Source organism: Talpa occidentalis, unplaced genomic scaffold (genome assembly GCF_014898055.3).
Source record: "Talpa occidentalis isolate TD23 unplaced genomic scaffold, MPIMG_talOcc4v2.1 talOcc4.10, whole genome shotgun sequence".
Classification (NCBI taxonomy): Eukaryota; Metazoa; Chordata; class Mammalia; order Eulipotyphla; family Talpidae; genus Talpa; species Talpa occidentalis.
This window is the reverse complement of record NW_023600993.1, coordinates 82,690,476-82,705,354: the sequence shown is the minus strand read 5'-3', so window position 1 is coordinate 82,705,354 and position 14,879 is coordinate 82,690,476. Positions and strand designations below refer to the sequence as shown.

The 14,879-nt window shown below is 47.0% G+C and overlaps 1 protein-coding gene across 1 annotated transcript in view; it reads left to right on the top strand.

The window, feature by feature from the left end:
- CDS2 (CDP-diacylglycerol synthase 2) overlaps positions 1-14,879 on the top strand; it is a 51,206-nt gene that overhangs the window by 23,239 nt on the left and 13,088 nt on the right. The window contains exons 2-6 of the mRNA XM_037495021.2: positions 8,138-8,268; positions 9,589-9,685; positions 10,631-10,728; positions 12,253-12,392; positions 13,839-13,897. Coding sequence (XP_037350918.1) covers positions 8,138-8,268; positions 9,589-9,685; positions 10,631-10,728; positions 12,253-12,392; positions 13,839-13,897 — 525 coding nt within the window. The remainder of the gene's footprint in view (positions 1-8,137; positions 8,269-9,588; positions 9,686-10,630; positions 10,729-12,252; positions 12,393-13,838; positions 13,898-14,879) is intronic.

The following is a 14,879-nucleotide window of genomic DNA, read 5'->3' as shown; positions in this document are numbered from 1 at the left end:
ATTTTGTGCAAAGTGGCTGGCTCTTGTGGTGCGACATCTATGTTTGCCATTTTAGTCTACCCTCAGAAGTGGAGAACTCCTTAGTTATTCCTTAATCAGTCTTCCTTCCTTTTCTCCCTTTGAAGAAACAACTGAGGAGGTCTGTGTGCCAGGTAGTATTGTGGGTCATCAGGATAGAACAGTGAATAAACAAAAACCCTTCTATATGGCGTTATGTTCCAGTGGGGGAGGCAGACAAAGGGGTAATAATTTCAAGTGGGAGTGATGTCATGAAAAAGAATAAGGCAGGGATGTCTTAATACGAGTGTAGTGCTTTGAAGTATTGGCATCAGAAGGGAACCTTTCAGAATGTAGTTGGCTCAAAGGAGAGATGTGTTCTGACTCTCTCTGGAACATTTCCCATTTAAGGAAAATTAGTGGAAATGTGTGCAGACCCGTGCATTTTGTAGGGCAGGAATCAACCATTTAAGCCTCTAAAAGCTTCCACTCTACCACTTATTCTTTTTTCCTGGCAATATTATTAGCTGCTGTCTGGAAATACAGCTCATTACCACCCTGGATTTTATGAATGTTCCCAAGGGCTCCCCTCCTCCCCAATCATTTTAACCTGAAGGACTGAAAATGCAGCCCTTTTTAGTCATTAGTTGTACTTGTGTAACTGGAGTTATACAAATGCTTCCCCACACAAATGCTGGGATAACATTATTTTAGGACTTGTAGATAAAGGTTGATGGATTTGATTAATAGTCAGTGAACCTGATCTAGTATCTTTAGCAAATCAGCATGGGGCTCATGAATATATCAGCCAGTGAAAGAAGGGGTTTTAGTTTCTTGCCACTATTACTGATAAAAAGAAAGCAAACTTGACAAAGTTTCAGAAAATTCTGTCAAAAAGAATGGATTATTATTTCTAAGTCAAGTTTGATGAATTGATCATTGTCTACAGTGGTTCAGTGTTTAAGGGGAAAATTAATTTGTAGATAATACACAAAATTAAAAATTAAAAAAACTTAAAAAAATTCTATGAGTTAAAAAAAGCACTGATAATTATGGTAAGGAGTTCTCTAGGTGAACAAAGAATAGGGCAGCCCTTACCTTTTGAGGAACTTGAAATCTAAGTTAGATTATGAAAAGTACCCTATACAGGTGTAGGATGTGTAGCATACAGTGGGGACTTTATTGGAAGAGCTAAAGTTGGTGAGAATGGGGTATTAGTTTCCTGGGGCTGTTTTAACAAATTACCACAAACTCGGTGACTTAAATCATCAGAAATTTATTCTCTTACAGTAGGTTCAAAAGGCTGAAATCAAGGTGTTAGCAGGATCACACTCTGAGACTCTAAGGGATCATTCAGGCCTCAAGGCCTTCTGCTTCTGGTGACTGTTGGCATTGCTTCACTCGTGGGTGTGTCTCTGCTCTGTTAGCAGCGGTGCCTTCCCCTCTGTGTATCTGTGTTAGATGCCCTGCGTCTCTGTGAGGACACATGCCATTGCATTTAGGACCCAACTGAGTAATCCAGGATAAAAGGCCCCTTTCAAGATCCTTAATGACATCTTTTTTTTTTTTTTTTAAGATTTATTTATTTATTTATACAAGCACTGGGTACAGTCAGAAGCCCGGGAGGGTGAGAGAATTCACCGAGCCAGAGCGGGGAGCAGAGCAGGCAGAAGGTCCGAAATACACTGCTGAGGGGAGCAGCGGGTGGCAGGAGAGGTCTGCGCGCCATGTGGGACCCTCCTCTGGTGGCCGGGGAGCAGCCGGGGATCGAACTGGCACTGCAGAGGCTGCGGGCAGTTTCGCAACCCAGCACTCAACCGCTGTGCCACCGGGGAGGCCCATTAATGACATCTTTTGCCATATAAAATACTATTCACTCTTTTACCAGCTATGGCAATATTTGTAGATGGATAGAAAGTTAACTTATTTTGGAGAAGAGGCATTTTTTTTTTAAATATGAAGGTTACTTTTTTTTAATTAAAGATTTATTTATTTATACAAGCACTGGTTACAGTCAGAAGCGCAGGAGGGTGAGAGAATTCACCAGAGCCAGAGTGGGGAGCAGAGCAGGCAGAAGGACCGAAGTACACTGCTGAGGGGAGCAGTGGGGGCAGGAGAGGTCTGCGCGCCATGCGGGACCCTCCTCCGGTGGCCGGGGAGCAGCCGGGTATCGAACCGGCACTGCAGAGGCTGCGGGCAGTTTCGCAACCCAGCGCTCAACCGCTGTGCCACCGGGGAGGCCCAGAAGAGGCATTTTTTTGGAGGGGATCCTATTATAAACTGGAATCAGGGAAGTCTCAGTGCCTTGTAGGATGGGGTTTGGAGAAAGAGCAGAGGGGAGGAAAGACTGGGCACGGGAAAGCATGGGATGTCATCAGGGCCAGTGTGCTGGGCTGAAACGTTTAACATGTACAGGATGGAGGGTGAATTATGGAGGATCTGGAGTAGGAGAAAGTTTATCTTTAATTCACTGGGCAAAAATGAGTGGAGAAGGGGTAGAATCCAAGCTCTGCTCTATGAAGATTAATCTGGTGTGTGTGGAGAATACATTAGATAAGGAAGAATTGGTGGACAAACCAATTGGGAGATCAGTGTCGTAGAGAAGGGTTGCCATGCAGACTTCAGCGAGGGTACTAGCAAGTGAGAGTGTAAAGAAAGACCTGTAGCGATGGGGTCACATAGTTTGAGAACTGATGAGGTGTAGTGTGGGAGATTTGGAGATAGTGATGAGGTCATTTTCCCATGGAACCCATCTCAGGGAGGCTAGGGTCATGAAAGCTCGTGTGTGTGGGAGAGAGGTGATTAGTTTTGGACCTTTTGAGTTTGAGGTGCTGATTGGACATCGAGGTATCTTGTTGAGAGGCTGATAACTAGTGGTGTGGTATGGAAGACAGGATACAACTGGTGTTATGGAAGATGGGGCCACAGAAGAGAGGCTGATGGCAATGAAGCACTCACTAAGGGTAAAGAATAGAAATACAATCTTGGGAAGCACTGCATTTAGGAAGTTTGGGCATGAAGAACAGAGAAGATATGATTGCAGAGGAAGAAACAAAGATTGTTTTAGTTTTCATTTAATTGTAAATGCAACATTAAAAGGGAAAAATGAATCTATTAGCTCATGTAATTTAAAGACCAGGGAGATTTTAGCGTCAGGCCTAGTTTAATCTAGGGGTTCAAATGTCACCGAGCCTTGATCTCCACCAGGTAAAATAGTAGAGCCATCTTCAGAGACTTGAAGTCAGAAGAGGAGCCACCCTGTAGCCTCTTCAGGAGTCTGCTGCCTGAAGGTAAAGGTAGTCTTTTCACACCTGTTAAGACCAAGGAGTCAGATAAAGATTTAGCAGTGTTTTCGTAATGCATTCAGATTAAGTCCTGTATTGCCTTCCTGTAACATAAGCCATGTCTTTAAGCTGAACCATTTGGAACCACAATTCTTAAAGTCAGTGACTCATTGGACTAATAGAAACTAAACTGAAACTCGTGTTTGTTGGAACAGATTTGAGCGTAAAGTCTGTTAGACTACTTCTGAGGCTCAAACCCACTTGGGTTATCTGATAAACTCTTGGAGTACCTTTGATACTCAAGATACTCTAGGTTTCCATCACCCAGCCTTTCCCTGTAGAAATCTAAGGGAACCAGAAGGAAAGAGGCCTTGGAAGGAGCCTTTCCCCTTTCCTTTGAAAGCAACCTCCTGTTTCCTGTTTACACAGCACCATAAGCCCCTTGGAAAATGGCTAAGGGGCTGAGAGGATATCCAGCGATTGAAACAGAATCTGAGGCAAGATCTACTCTACTTGACTTCTGCTCTGGGCCCTTGAGTTCAAAAGGTGGAAAGGAAGGAGAGGATGCCTTGTTACTGGACTGAGACAGTGTGAAAGCTGCCACAGTTTCTCCCTGCTGCCCTGTGCTGGTCCCAGAGCTGCTGAGCTAGGTCCTCAGACTCACCACCTGGTGTAGGAATGGGGGGAATAAGACTAGTATGCTCCTGCTTCGAGGGCCATGGGGGCATGTGTCCTAGCACGTGAGCTAAAAATCAGAGTGGGTTCTGCCACGACTGGGTTCTGTCTGCCTGGAAGTCTGGACATTTTGGTCCCTGCATGGGTGACCAGATAGACTTCACTGGTTCATTAGTCCAACAGGCTTTGCTCAGTGCAGTGGGAAGTAAGAAGCCCGTAGCTGCTGACAAATCCCTTGGGCGACACATACATGATGTTTCATAGTCTGCCTCCGCTTGCAGCTACTTACTAAGGTTTTGTGTATCTACTGATAGGTCCGTTATGAGGTATGCGCAGGAATGAAAATATAAATGAGATAAATAGAAATTAATTCTAACATTTCCTCCCACACCTCAGTGGATCTCGCGGCACACATCCCACTTCAGAGAGCATTCATACACCTGCCCTTATGTTTCAGACTTCACCTTCCACAGTAGCTTTGGGAAGTGGGCTGTTTTTGAGTTGGGGCTGCCTGCTAGATGAGTGGTAGTGTGAAAGAGGAAGCTAAGCAGGCAGATGCTGAGCTCACCTAGTAGCACATAGTCCCCAGCAAGGCCTGATGACCACCGTTCTTCCCCCATTCCACCCTCGGAAAGACTGCCCAGGTGCCCTGGGGCGGGCCTTTAAAGTTCTTATTCCCTTTATAGTTTTCATTGATGTTGCATTTGATCATCGCAACACCTGATCAAGGTACAGGACCCTTTCCCTACTAGGAATGCCAGAGAATGGAGTCCTGCACCAAGAGCAATGAAACTCAGAGCTAGCATATGAGCCCTGCCTTCCCTGATGGCTGCTGCCTCCTACAGAAATTCTTCTGTGACATCTCCTGTCTCCCTACCTGCTGGAGGAGCAAGCCAGGGAACACGCTCCCATCTCTGACTCTTGGTCCAGCATGTGCCACTTTTCTTCTGGCAAGAACTTGGGCTCCAGGTCCCTCTCTTTTTCTGGGCCCACAACGGAAGATTCTTCCCCCAGTATGTGGCCTCCTCAGGCATGCAAGACCCAAGTGGAAGGCTTTTACCCTTAGGATGGGGAGGAGCCTGAACACCATGGACCTCCAGGTTCCCTTCGGTTTCTATTTCCTTGTCTTGCAGTCTTGTGATATCCATGGGGGGCTGGGGGCACTGAGGGCTGGAGCCCAGAGAGCAGGCTGCCTTGCACCCTCTCATCACTGTCTTCCTGGACTGGGCCCTCGCCGGCGCAGGGGGCTCAGGGTGCTGTTCTTCCACTTGACCTTGTGTCAGCTTGTGGGAGGGTGATTTTCTGTGTCCTGTCTGCTCAGTGGGTGCCTCCAGGTCGTGGCTGTGATGTTTACTCAGTGCCTTGGGTAGTCGGTGGCTTTTAGAGAGAGGTGAAACCTAGGAATTTAATCTCTTTGGGAGATTGAGACTTGTTCCTTCAGGGCATTTATTCATTTTTAGTTGTCCAATCTCAGTTCCCCGAAGCTGGGCAATAAGTACCAGTGTTTTTGTAACTATCCCTGTCTCCTTTTGCTGCTTTTTACCTTAGGATAGCTCTCTTCAGTTTACATCTTCCTAGCAAGGAAGCAGAGGAGTCACATGTGACATAGCAGGACACAGTGCTGGACTAACATTCATAGAAGAGCCTGGAAGGTCCTGAGAGATTCAGTACAGAGAAGGCTCCCTGCTCCTCCCCTGCAGGGACTCTGCCTGGGCTTCTTCCTGCCCTTCCTGCCTGGGGAACCAGCAGCCTTTGTGAGTCTCCTTGACAACAGGATGGATAAGTTAAAAATAACCTGCTCTGGGCCTTCTGTGCGTGTGTGCGTGCATGCACATGTGTGCGTGCGTGCCCGCTGTGCTCGAGCTCAGTCCCTGTGGCTTCTAGAGGCCACCAGAGACCTCAGTGTTGGAGACTGTTGGTTTAGGGTTGGATCTGGATAATCATGCCGCTTCACTACCTCCCATTACTGACAGTTGTCAATGGGTGTGGGTTTTGGAAAAATGGAAAGCAATTCAGAATGCTTCTGTCTTCTTTCAGTTTTACTGAAGAGGGTAAGCCAGGAAGCTTTGCCATGTTTCAGAACAACTCAGGAAGGTGGAGTAGGACACAGTTCTCTGAGGTGTTTGGTTACATCTCTTCTGGGAACCCCTCCCTGCCAGGCCCTTTCTGGATCCATTCTGTCAGGTGAGGATGCTCAAGTATGGAGGTCTTTGGGTGACTTGTACAGAGCCACCTGGCTCAGCAGTGAGCCCTGTCACCAGAAGCTGTGGCACTTCCCTCAGATCCTACTGATACCCCCCCCTGTCCTGACCCTTTATCAAAGCCAGCTGTCTGTTTCCACAGCCCAGAACTGCTAAGACTTTCTATTTTGTGATATCACCATTGTAAGTTAATTTTAGAAACAGCTGTCTCTGTTGGGGCAAGGGCTGGGTATGTTATCACATCTGGAATTAATTCCTCACTTCCCCCTCCACCCTTCCATTCATTAGCAAGTATTCTGCTGTGTGCCAGACATGGGGATGTCACGAGAACAAGGTGGCATGGTCTGGTCTTTAGAGACAACAGGTATGAAAATCTCTCCCTAAGTCCCCATTATGACCAGTGCCAACAGGGTAGGGCGGGGTGAGAGTAGGCAGGGAGAGCATATTAGTCACGCAAAGAACTTAATTCTAGAATTTTTTTTAAAAGCTCCTACAAATCAATAAAAAGAAAGACAGAAAATTCAGTGGAAAACAGTACAATGACTTGATAGACATTTCACAAAAGAAGATACCCAATTGGCATTGCAATAAACATGAATGGTGCTTAGTTTCATATATTTTTTAGTCATCAGGGAAATTCAAATGGTTCCATTTAAAATATGTAACTTTCTGTGTTTGCTCACATATAGAATGAAATCTTTGAAGATATGGTGAAACATCCTTTTGCCATTTCTTGTTTACCTTGTTCTGAATTTCTTACTGAAAGATAAATTGGATTCCAAGATACTTGAATAAAAGGAAACCTAGTGGGACGGCTACACTGAGGTCAGAAGACTTGGTTCACTGGGAGATCTAGGGCCACTGAACTGCTCAGTGCCCCCACCTCTCCATTTGTCAATATCTCCCCGTTTTCCTTCCCTGCCTCACAGGACAGTGAGCATCACGGGTTTGGGGAATGCTCTTAACTGTGCGAAGGGCTGAACCACACTCAGTAGTAGTGTTGCTCTGATTCTAAGTGATTAGGTTTTCTTCTGCCTCGTCTCATAGCAGCTATTCTAAATTGACCTAAGACATAGACCTGAGTGCTGGGATGGTCCTGAGGGCTCAGAGCTGCCTGCTTCTTGGTACTTTGGGCAGAGAACCTGTTGCTGGCATGGCTCTTGTCCCCCGCCAACGCAGGCTGGAAGCAGGGTGAGTTCCTGCAGGCATTTCCTTATGGGGCCTGGACAGCAGCTCTGTGAGTGACAGCACAGCGTTGCTGCTCCCCGGGCTGGTGGCGGGGACAGGACAGAGGAGCACAGGCATGGTGTGCGGCACTGCGTGGCTTCTGCACCAACTGGAGCTGGCCTCTTCAGGGGTGCTTTCGTGAAGTCTGCAAGTAACACTGTGGACTTTGGGGGGAGTGTGTAGGGGCCACAGCCTGACCCTTAGCTCCCTAACCAGCCTGGCCAGAACTGCTGACTGCCGTGGTGGCTCCAAGAGTTCACAGCCTGTTGTGGGCTGCTCCTGTGCAGCTTAGGTGTCGGTGAAGAGGTTTTTCAGTGGTGGACGGGTCTTCCTGGGTGGCTGCAGCTGAACCCTTCTGCCCAATAAAACCTGGGATACTTGCAGTAGGGCACGGTCGGAAACAGGTCCTAATGAAATCCCCCGTTGTGTTCCTCGGATATGGAGCAGCTCTTTTTCTGTCTTGTGGAATGTTCTCTCCCTCAGTCCCTGCACGGCAAGGGGGGTGGAGCAGATCGTGGCTATTACTCATCCCCCCAGGGGCAGGTGAACGCCTCTCTCCAGCAGAAAGCTGGCCACCCTGGCATATCAGAGCAGTGCTGGGATCGCGGAGTCCATCTGTTGTGCCACCTCACCGTGCCAGGTCCTCAGGCCATCTTGGTTCTCTTCCCACGTATCTCCTATAACAGACAAGTGTTTCTCAGTATCCTACTTGGCATTTTTGACCTTTTCCTTTTCTGTTTTTCTGCTATACAGGAGCCGGGAGTGAAGCTAGATGGAGAGACTGCGTCAGACAGTGAGGGCCGAGGGGAAGCTGCTACCCTACCCGCCTCTGTAGACGATACCCCAGAGGTCCTCAACAGGGCCCTGTCCAACTTGTCCTCGAGGTAAGCGGCTTAGTGGTGCGGACGGTCGTTGGAGCCCTGCTCTGTGTCCTAGTGCCATGAAGACCCAGAGCCCCCAGGAAGCCCAGTCTTGTGGTGGGGCCCACTTCTGGTAAAGTGTCTGGGGCAGATATACCAACATGTCTACTTGCATACTCTGTACAATTTCTTCAAGTAATTTGGCACCTCCTGCGCCGCCCCCCAAGACCAAAACCAAACCAAGCAAAGAAGAATATGTGGGATAGATGGGTTCACTTCACCAACCACAGTCTCCCCTGCCTCTGCCCAGTGCCCCGTTGATGTCTCAAGTGCTTCGCAGCAAATGCAGGCGTGGCCTGGAAGGCTCTAGCCCTTGGAGCGAGCTCTGGGCTGGGCTGGGAGGTGCAGCCCGAGGAGGAGGGCGGAGGAGAAGGAAGGCCTGCTCAGGGGGTCATGGGGCAAGGCTGCTGACCCAGCAGGCGAAGAGACATGGTCCTTGGGTTTGTGACTCATGGGGCAGGCTGCTTTTCATTGAGGAGCCCATGTTTCCAGTTTGGAGTTCATTTTTCCCTCTCCCACACACATCCACTGTGATCATTCCTTAAATTCTCCTGAAGAATTGAGAAACATCTCACCGTGGGTTAAAATTTTGGTGCCTCAACACTCTGGTCCTTCCAATATCAACTATGTGGGTTAGATTAAAAACACAAATTATGCGACCCCAAAACATTATGTAGAAGTATTCCTATTGTGCCTCCTCCACAAGGGTTCCTTTTGTGAGCCAGTCACAGGCATGGGCTCTGGAGGCAGACTCCCAGGATTCAAGTCCTAGCCACCACTCAGTATGACCTGTACATCCACTTCCTCCTCTATAAAAGCAGTAGTGTGTAGGATTTAGTGAATTAATGTATGTAAAATCTTTATAACAGTACCTGTATTTGTGATCATTATCTCTGTTTCATACTTATCATCTAATGATTCAGGGGCAGAGCAGCATAGGATTCTGATGGAGGAAAAATATTCCTAATTTTTTCTGCAGAAATAGCCAGAGAAGCCGTCCAAGTAGATACAGAAATGTAGGGGGGCACTGTTTCCCCTCTCCCCCCCCTTTTTTTTTTTGCCTTATTCCTTCATTATGATATAAGCTGGGTGTATTTGTCCATAGGCCTTGGAGTACTTGCTGAGTTTGGTTGTAGGGAGGGCCAGTGCCTCTGTCAAGATAAAGGAGCTGCTTGTGGAAAGCAGTGATCCCAGGGCCTCCTCATCTGCTGCTCTGCCCCAGTGCCCATTGGGTTCGTGCCTTGATTACTACTGGGCTCCTGATATGTCTCCTTCTCTTCTCAGATGGAAGAACTGGTGGGTGAGAGGCATCTTGACGTTAGCCATGATTGCATTTTTCTTCATCATCATTTACCTGGGACCAATGGTTTTAATGATTATTGTAAGTACCGTTTTTAATGCTGTTTTAATTTTGCCTTCAGTTTTCCTTGCAGGACTGGTCATCTAAAGTATCAGGTGTTGGGCTGGGTTCTCAGCTCCTGAGAACACTTCTGCCTTAGCGTGTCTGTGGCTTCTTACCTCTCAGCAGCCAACTAGAGGGATGTTGGCATAGGCCAGTTGTGTGCTGTTGAAGATATCTCTGGACTTTAAAATTTGATTTTATTACTTCAGCTGTTTGATTAATACACTGTCTACCAACTATGAGTCTTGTTTTTGCCTGTTTTTCTGGGTCTGTAGTGCTTCTCTCAGTCCTCACCCTGTCCATACAGTAGGGAATGACTAACATATGATTGCCGAGCACAAGCATTTTTTTCTATTCAAAGTCAAAAGGGGAAGTAACTGATAGAATACTGAGAGGTTGTAGAATAAAAATTTAATTGAAACTTCAGGAACATGTATGTACTGTGGAAAGCTGGATCTGCTCTTTGTGACTAGAAGGGCAACATGGCCATGTAGGATGGTGTGAGAAAGGAGGAGAGAAGAACCACTGTGGGAGTGATTTTTTTTTAAATATTTATTTTTATTTATGCATACAAGAACTGGGGTGTAGGCCAGAGCTGCAGGGGGTTAGAGGATTTGCCAGAGATAGTGGGGAGCAGAACAGGCAGATCTGCTGAAATACACTGCTGAGGGGAGAGTGGGCGAGATAGGAGAGGTCTGCTGTACCATGTGGGTTAGCTCCCTGGCCGGGGATTGAACTCATGCTGTAGTGGCTGGCGATAGCTTGATAGCACTGACTTTAACCCCTGTGCCACCAGGCCCAGGAGTGATATTTTTCTTAAATGCAATGTTTTTTCCTGAAGGCCCATGACCTGTTGATTTCTGTTTCTCAAGATCATAAGAATTGGGGAGTTAGTAAGTGTTCTGATTTTTTTGTGTCCCACAGGTAATGTGTGTTCAGATTAAATGTTTCCATGAGATCATCACTATTGGCTACAATGTCTACCACTCCTATGACCTACCCTGGTTCAGGACCCTCAGCTGGTAAGTTCTCTAGCCCCATGGGTATCCTTAACAGGTTGGGATAGTGTTTTGTGGTAGGTGTTCATCTTGGTGGTGGCTGGGAGGGGAGTGATGACCTCAGACTTGTGCAGTGCCTTTGAAATACAATGGCTGGCCTTTGAAGAGTCTTCAGTAAGTACTAGAATCTTCTTCAGAAGAAACCAGCTCGGCTGCCTCTGTGACCATATTTACCTTGGTATTTGGATATCTTAGACTCTGCTTGATGGCTCCCAGCTCCCTTTTTGAAGACTGGCATATTTTTCAGACTCTAGTACTCCACATCCCACTACATCTGGGAGTTGTCAGTGCTGGTGCTGCTGTATCTGAAACTTGGTTTTCTCATCCTTAAAGCAGATGGTCTAGATTTAATGGCTTTTAAACTGGTTTTGGAGCCACAGTTCCTTGGAGGTGCCTTGGGTGCCAGTTTGGGCGGGAATGAGATCTGGGCTCCTTGGAGAAACTCTGCATTCTCCTTCTCCCGGGAAAGGACTTTGCCATCTTAAAGCAAAACCAAAATTAAAACCTGTAGTGTAGGTGATGAGTGAGATTCCTTCCCGATCTGTGATTCTGCTTTATTGAACACACTGTCCTCAGGTGAGGGCGAGCAGAGCTCTATCCGGTGTGGAGCAGACTAGGTGGACGAGGGTTCGTCTCACTCCACTGTGCTCAGACTCAGAAATAGACTTCTGACTGAGCAGACTGGGGGGTAGTATTTTGGGTTCCAGCGACTTGGTCATGGCTGAGGGAGGCGATGTGTGTAGACCTGGGCTTCTCATGGGCTCTGCAGCCTACGCTTGCTTCCTGGATGAAAGGAGTCTCTTTTGTTCTATACCTGGAGAGCAGTGTTTTGAATTTTGTTAACATACTCGGGAACTCTGACCTGTCTGTCATCACTATTCTAAGGAAATTTTGTTTTGTGTGTTGTTGTTGTTGTTTTTTTTTTTTTGCATGGAACAACTGGGTTGTAGGCCAGAGGTGCAGTGGGTGAGAGGATTCACCAGAGACAGAATGGGGAGAACAGGCAGATGTACTGAAATACACCTCTGAGGGGAGCAGCAGGTGATGCAGTAGAGGTCTGCTGCACTGTGTGGGTTGCTCCCTGGAGAACTTGTGCTACAGTGGCTGGCGATAGCTTGATAGTGCTGTGCCACCAGGGAGACCCTGATTGCCCTACTTTACTTTTTTTTTAAAAAGGTTTATTTATTTATGCATACAAGAATTGGGGTACAAGCCAGGGGGTGAGAGGATTCACCAGAGACAGAGTGGGGAACAGAACAGACAAATTGACTTAAATACACTGCTGAGGGGAGCAGCGAGCGAGTCAGGAGAGGTCTGCTGTGCCATGTGGGTGCTCCCTGGCTGGGGATCGAACTCGTGCTACAGTAGCTGCAGTGAGCTTCATAGGTTTTGTCTTAACCCATTGCACCACCAGGGAGGCCCGATAGCCCCACTTTAAAGGAGAGGCCATGTGTGCTTCCCGCAGCAGTGATTGGTCTTCACTTACAGGTACTTCCTACTGTGTGTAAATTATTTCTTCTATGGTGAAACAGTGACGGATTACTTCTTCACTCTGGTCCAGAGAGAGGAGCCTTTGCGAATTCTCAGTAAATACCACCGGTTCATTTCCTTTACTCTCTATCTAACAGGTATGTGGCTCACCAGTTCTTGTCTTGTTTTTGCATTTCTGCTGAGTTAAGAAATGTCTTGGTTAAAGTTCTGATGACATAACTGTCCATTCAGGGAGCAAGGCTGATGAAGAGCTATAGCCATGCTTTACTAAGAGATAAGACTGAGGGACTGGTTGGCATGGGGCCTGCAGTCTGTGTGCTTGTCCTCTTGTCCCAGCCTCTGTTGGAGGACAGTGTCCCCTGGCTTTGTCATGACTGTCCTGTTGGTAGAGGTTCTCCCCTGTGACCAACGCAGAAACCTCCCAGGAACTTATGTGTAAATACAAGTGGCCATCTTTATTAGGAGACCGCCTGCAGAGACGATGCAGTGTGCTGGAAATCTGACCGATCGGAGTTTCTGTGATCTCAGAGCGGCTGGGAACCTAGTCTTTCTGAGTCTCAGCTCTGTTGTAATCTAGAGCTGAAACTGAGGATTTGAGGATTAAATCAGATACATTAAAACCTGACCAACAGTACAATGTTATGTTTATTTAAACTCATTAAGATTGTGCATTAGTCCTAAGAATGCTAGTGTTTTTCAGAGTTGCTGTCAAAGATGGTTTGAGACACATGAGAAATTTGTTCTGATCAAAATTCTAGTCTGCCCTGTATTTGATCAGCTTGATAACAATACTTGGCTTTGTGAATGTCACCTGCTATTAAAATATAGATTCCACTGCCAAGGGGTCTGTTGCCATTGAGGGGCATCCGAGAGTGTGCCCCTGAAGCAGCCCTGGAGAAGGAGATCAGCGATGTGCTCTCTTTGAGGGGACCCCACACCTATATGGTAAAAGTCCCTTACCTTCCTTGAGAAGGTGGGGAACTGGCAGATTTTTCTTGTTACCATGTGATTCAATGTGAGAGAGCTGCAAAGGTGGCCTTGACCCCGTGCCTGGTGGATTCCCCCTCCACCAGACCTGTTCTCTAGCACAGGGTTGGCAAACTTCTTCTAAAAGATCCGGATAATATTCTATGCCTTGGGGTCTCCTCAGTTCTGCCACTCTAGCATGTCACCAGCCATAGGCAATCTGTAAACAAATGGGTGTGACTGTTCCAGTAACATTTCCTTATAAGAACAGGCAGCTAATCTGGTTGTTGCCCCATGCTCTAGCCTCAAAACATTTCTGTTTGGTAATCAGTGTCCTAAACTGAGTGTAGTCTGCAAGATTTTATTTTATTGACTTTTTGTCTCCAAGATTTTAAAGTATTGCCTTCCTCTGATTGTCTCGAAGCAGTCATTTCCCCTCTGACTGCTTTCTGAGTCACTGGGTTTTCTCCTGTGGGCTTTGGAGCCTCGCACTGGCTAACTGCTGCCAGGAAATCTGCCAGATGAGCACGTAACACAGCCTGAGGAAGTGACTAGCACGGGGGTAAATGCAGAGTGTGATTCAGTTTGCCCTTTCTCCTCTTCTCTCTTCCAACTAGGATTCTGCATGTTTGTCCTGAGTCTGGTTAAGAAGCATTACCGTCTGCAGTTCTACATGGTAAGGGAGATGCACGCCTGCTAGAATTCTTGACCTCAGTGAAGTTCTGCCCAAACTCACTGGCCTCTTATCCTTTCTGGAATTCAGTCTGTTCTGTATGCATCCGGAACCCACAACATGAAAGAGGAGGGCCCATTTAAGTTCCGTGGTTGTACATCCATCTAGATCCAATTTGTTACTTAATTTCCACCCTAATAGGCAATTTCTCCACTTGGACCTAAAGAATGAACTCCAGGTGACGCTTCAGGATTGCCCACAGAGAACCTATCTGCTATATCACCCTCGGCTTGAAAACATCCCCTCTGTGAGTGCCCTAGGCACTCAAATAATAAGTAATAAATGATCATAGGCTTCTGGATCACAGAACTTACACACTAAGTAGGTCGTGTGGCCCCGGCTTCTGATGGAAATTGAAGCTGAGTGATAAAGTTACTCCTAGAGGCTGGCACCTTTTCACTTCTGGTAAGATAGGTGCAGAAACTGGCATCTCTCTGCATCGATTGGTTCCTGGATCCAATTCCAGGGGTTTGTGGAAGTTTCCCTCCAACATTCTTGGACACCCAGCAGTGTCTGGGATCTCAATTCTGACATGATCTATTGGAGTTTGTGTTAGGTTCCACAGGTTAACGGCTCAGCTCCAAGATCTCCCTCCTCTTCAGGTGCCGGTCACAAGCCTCTGTGCTTCTGAACAGCTGATTACAGACTGGAGGTTCCCATGACCCCGTCTTCAGACTTCAGGGGCCCTTTACAAGTGCAGATAATTTGTGCTTCTGACTGAGTGGCAACTAGAGGTTCCTATAGCCCCTCCTCAAATTCTGTTAATCTGCTGGAATGGCACACAGCTCAGAAAACCTGTTTACTTACTTATTATAAAGGAAATTAAAGGATACAAATCAAGTCTCAGAAACAGACAAGCTCCTGAACAAAGGAACTTCTAACATTGTGGACCTGCAAGGAAGCACTTGAAAGGGCACTGGTTCCT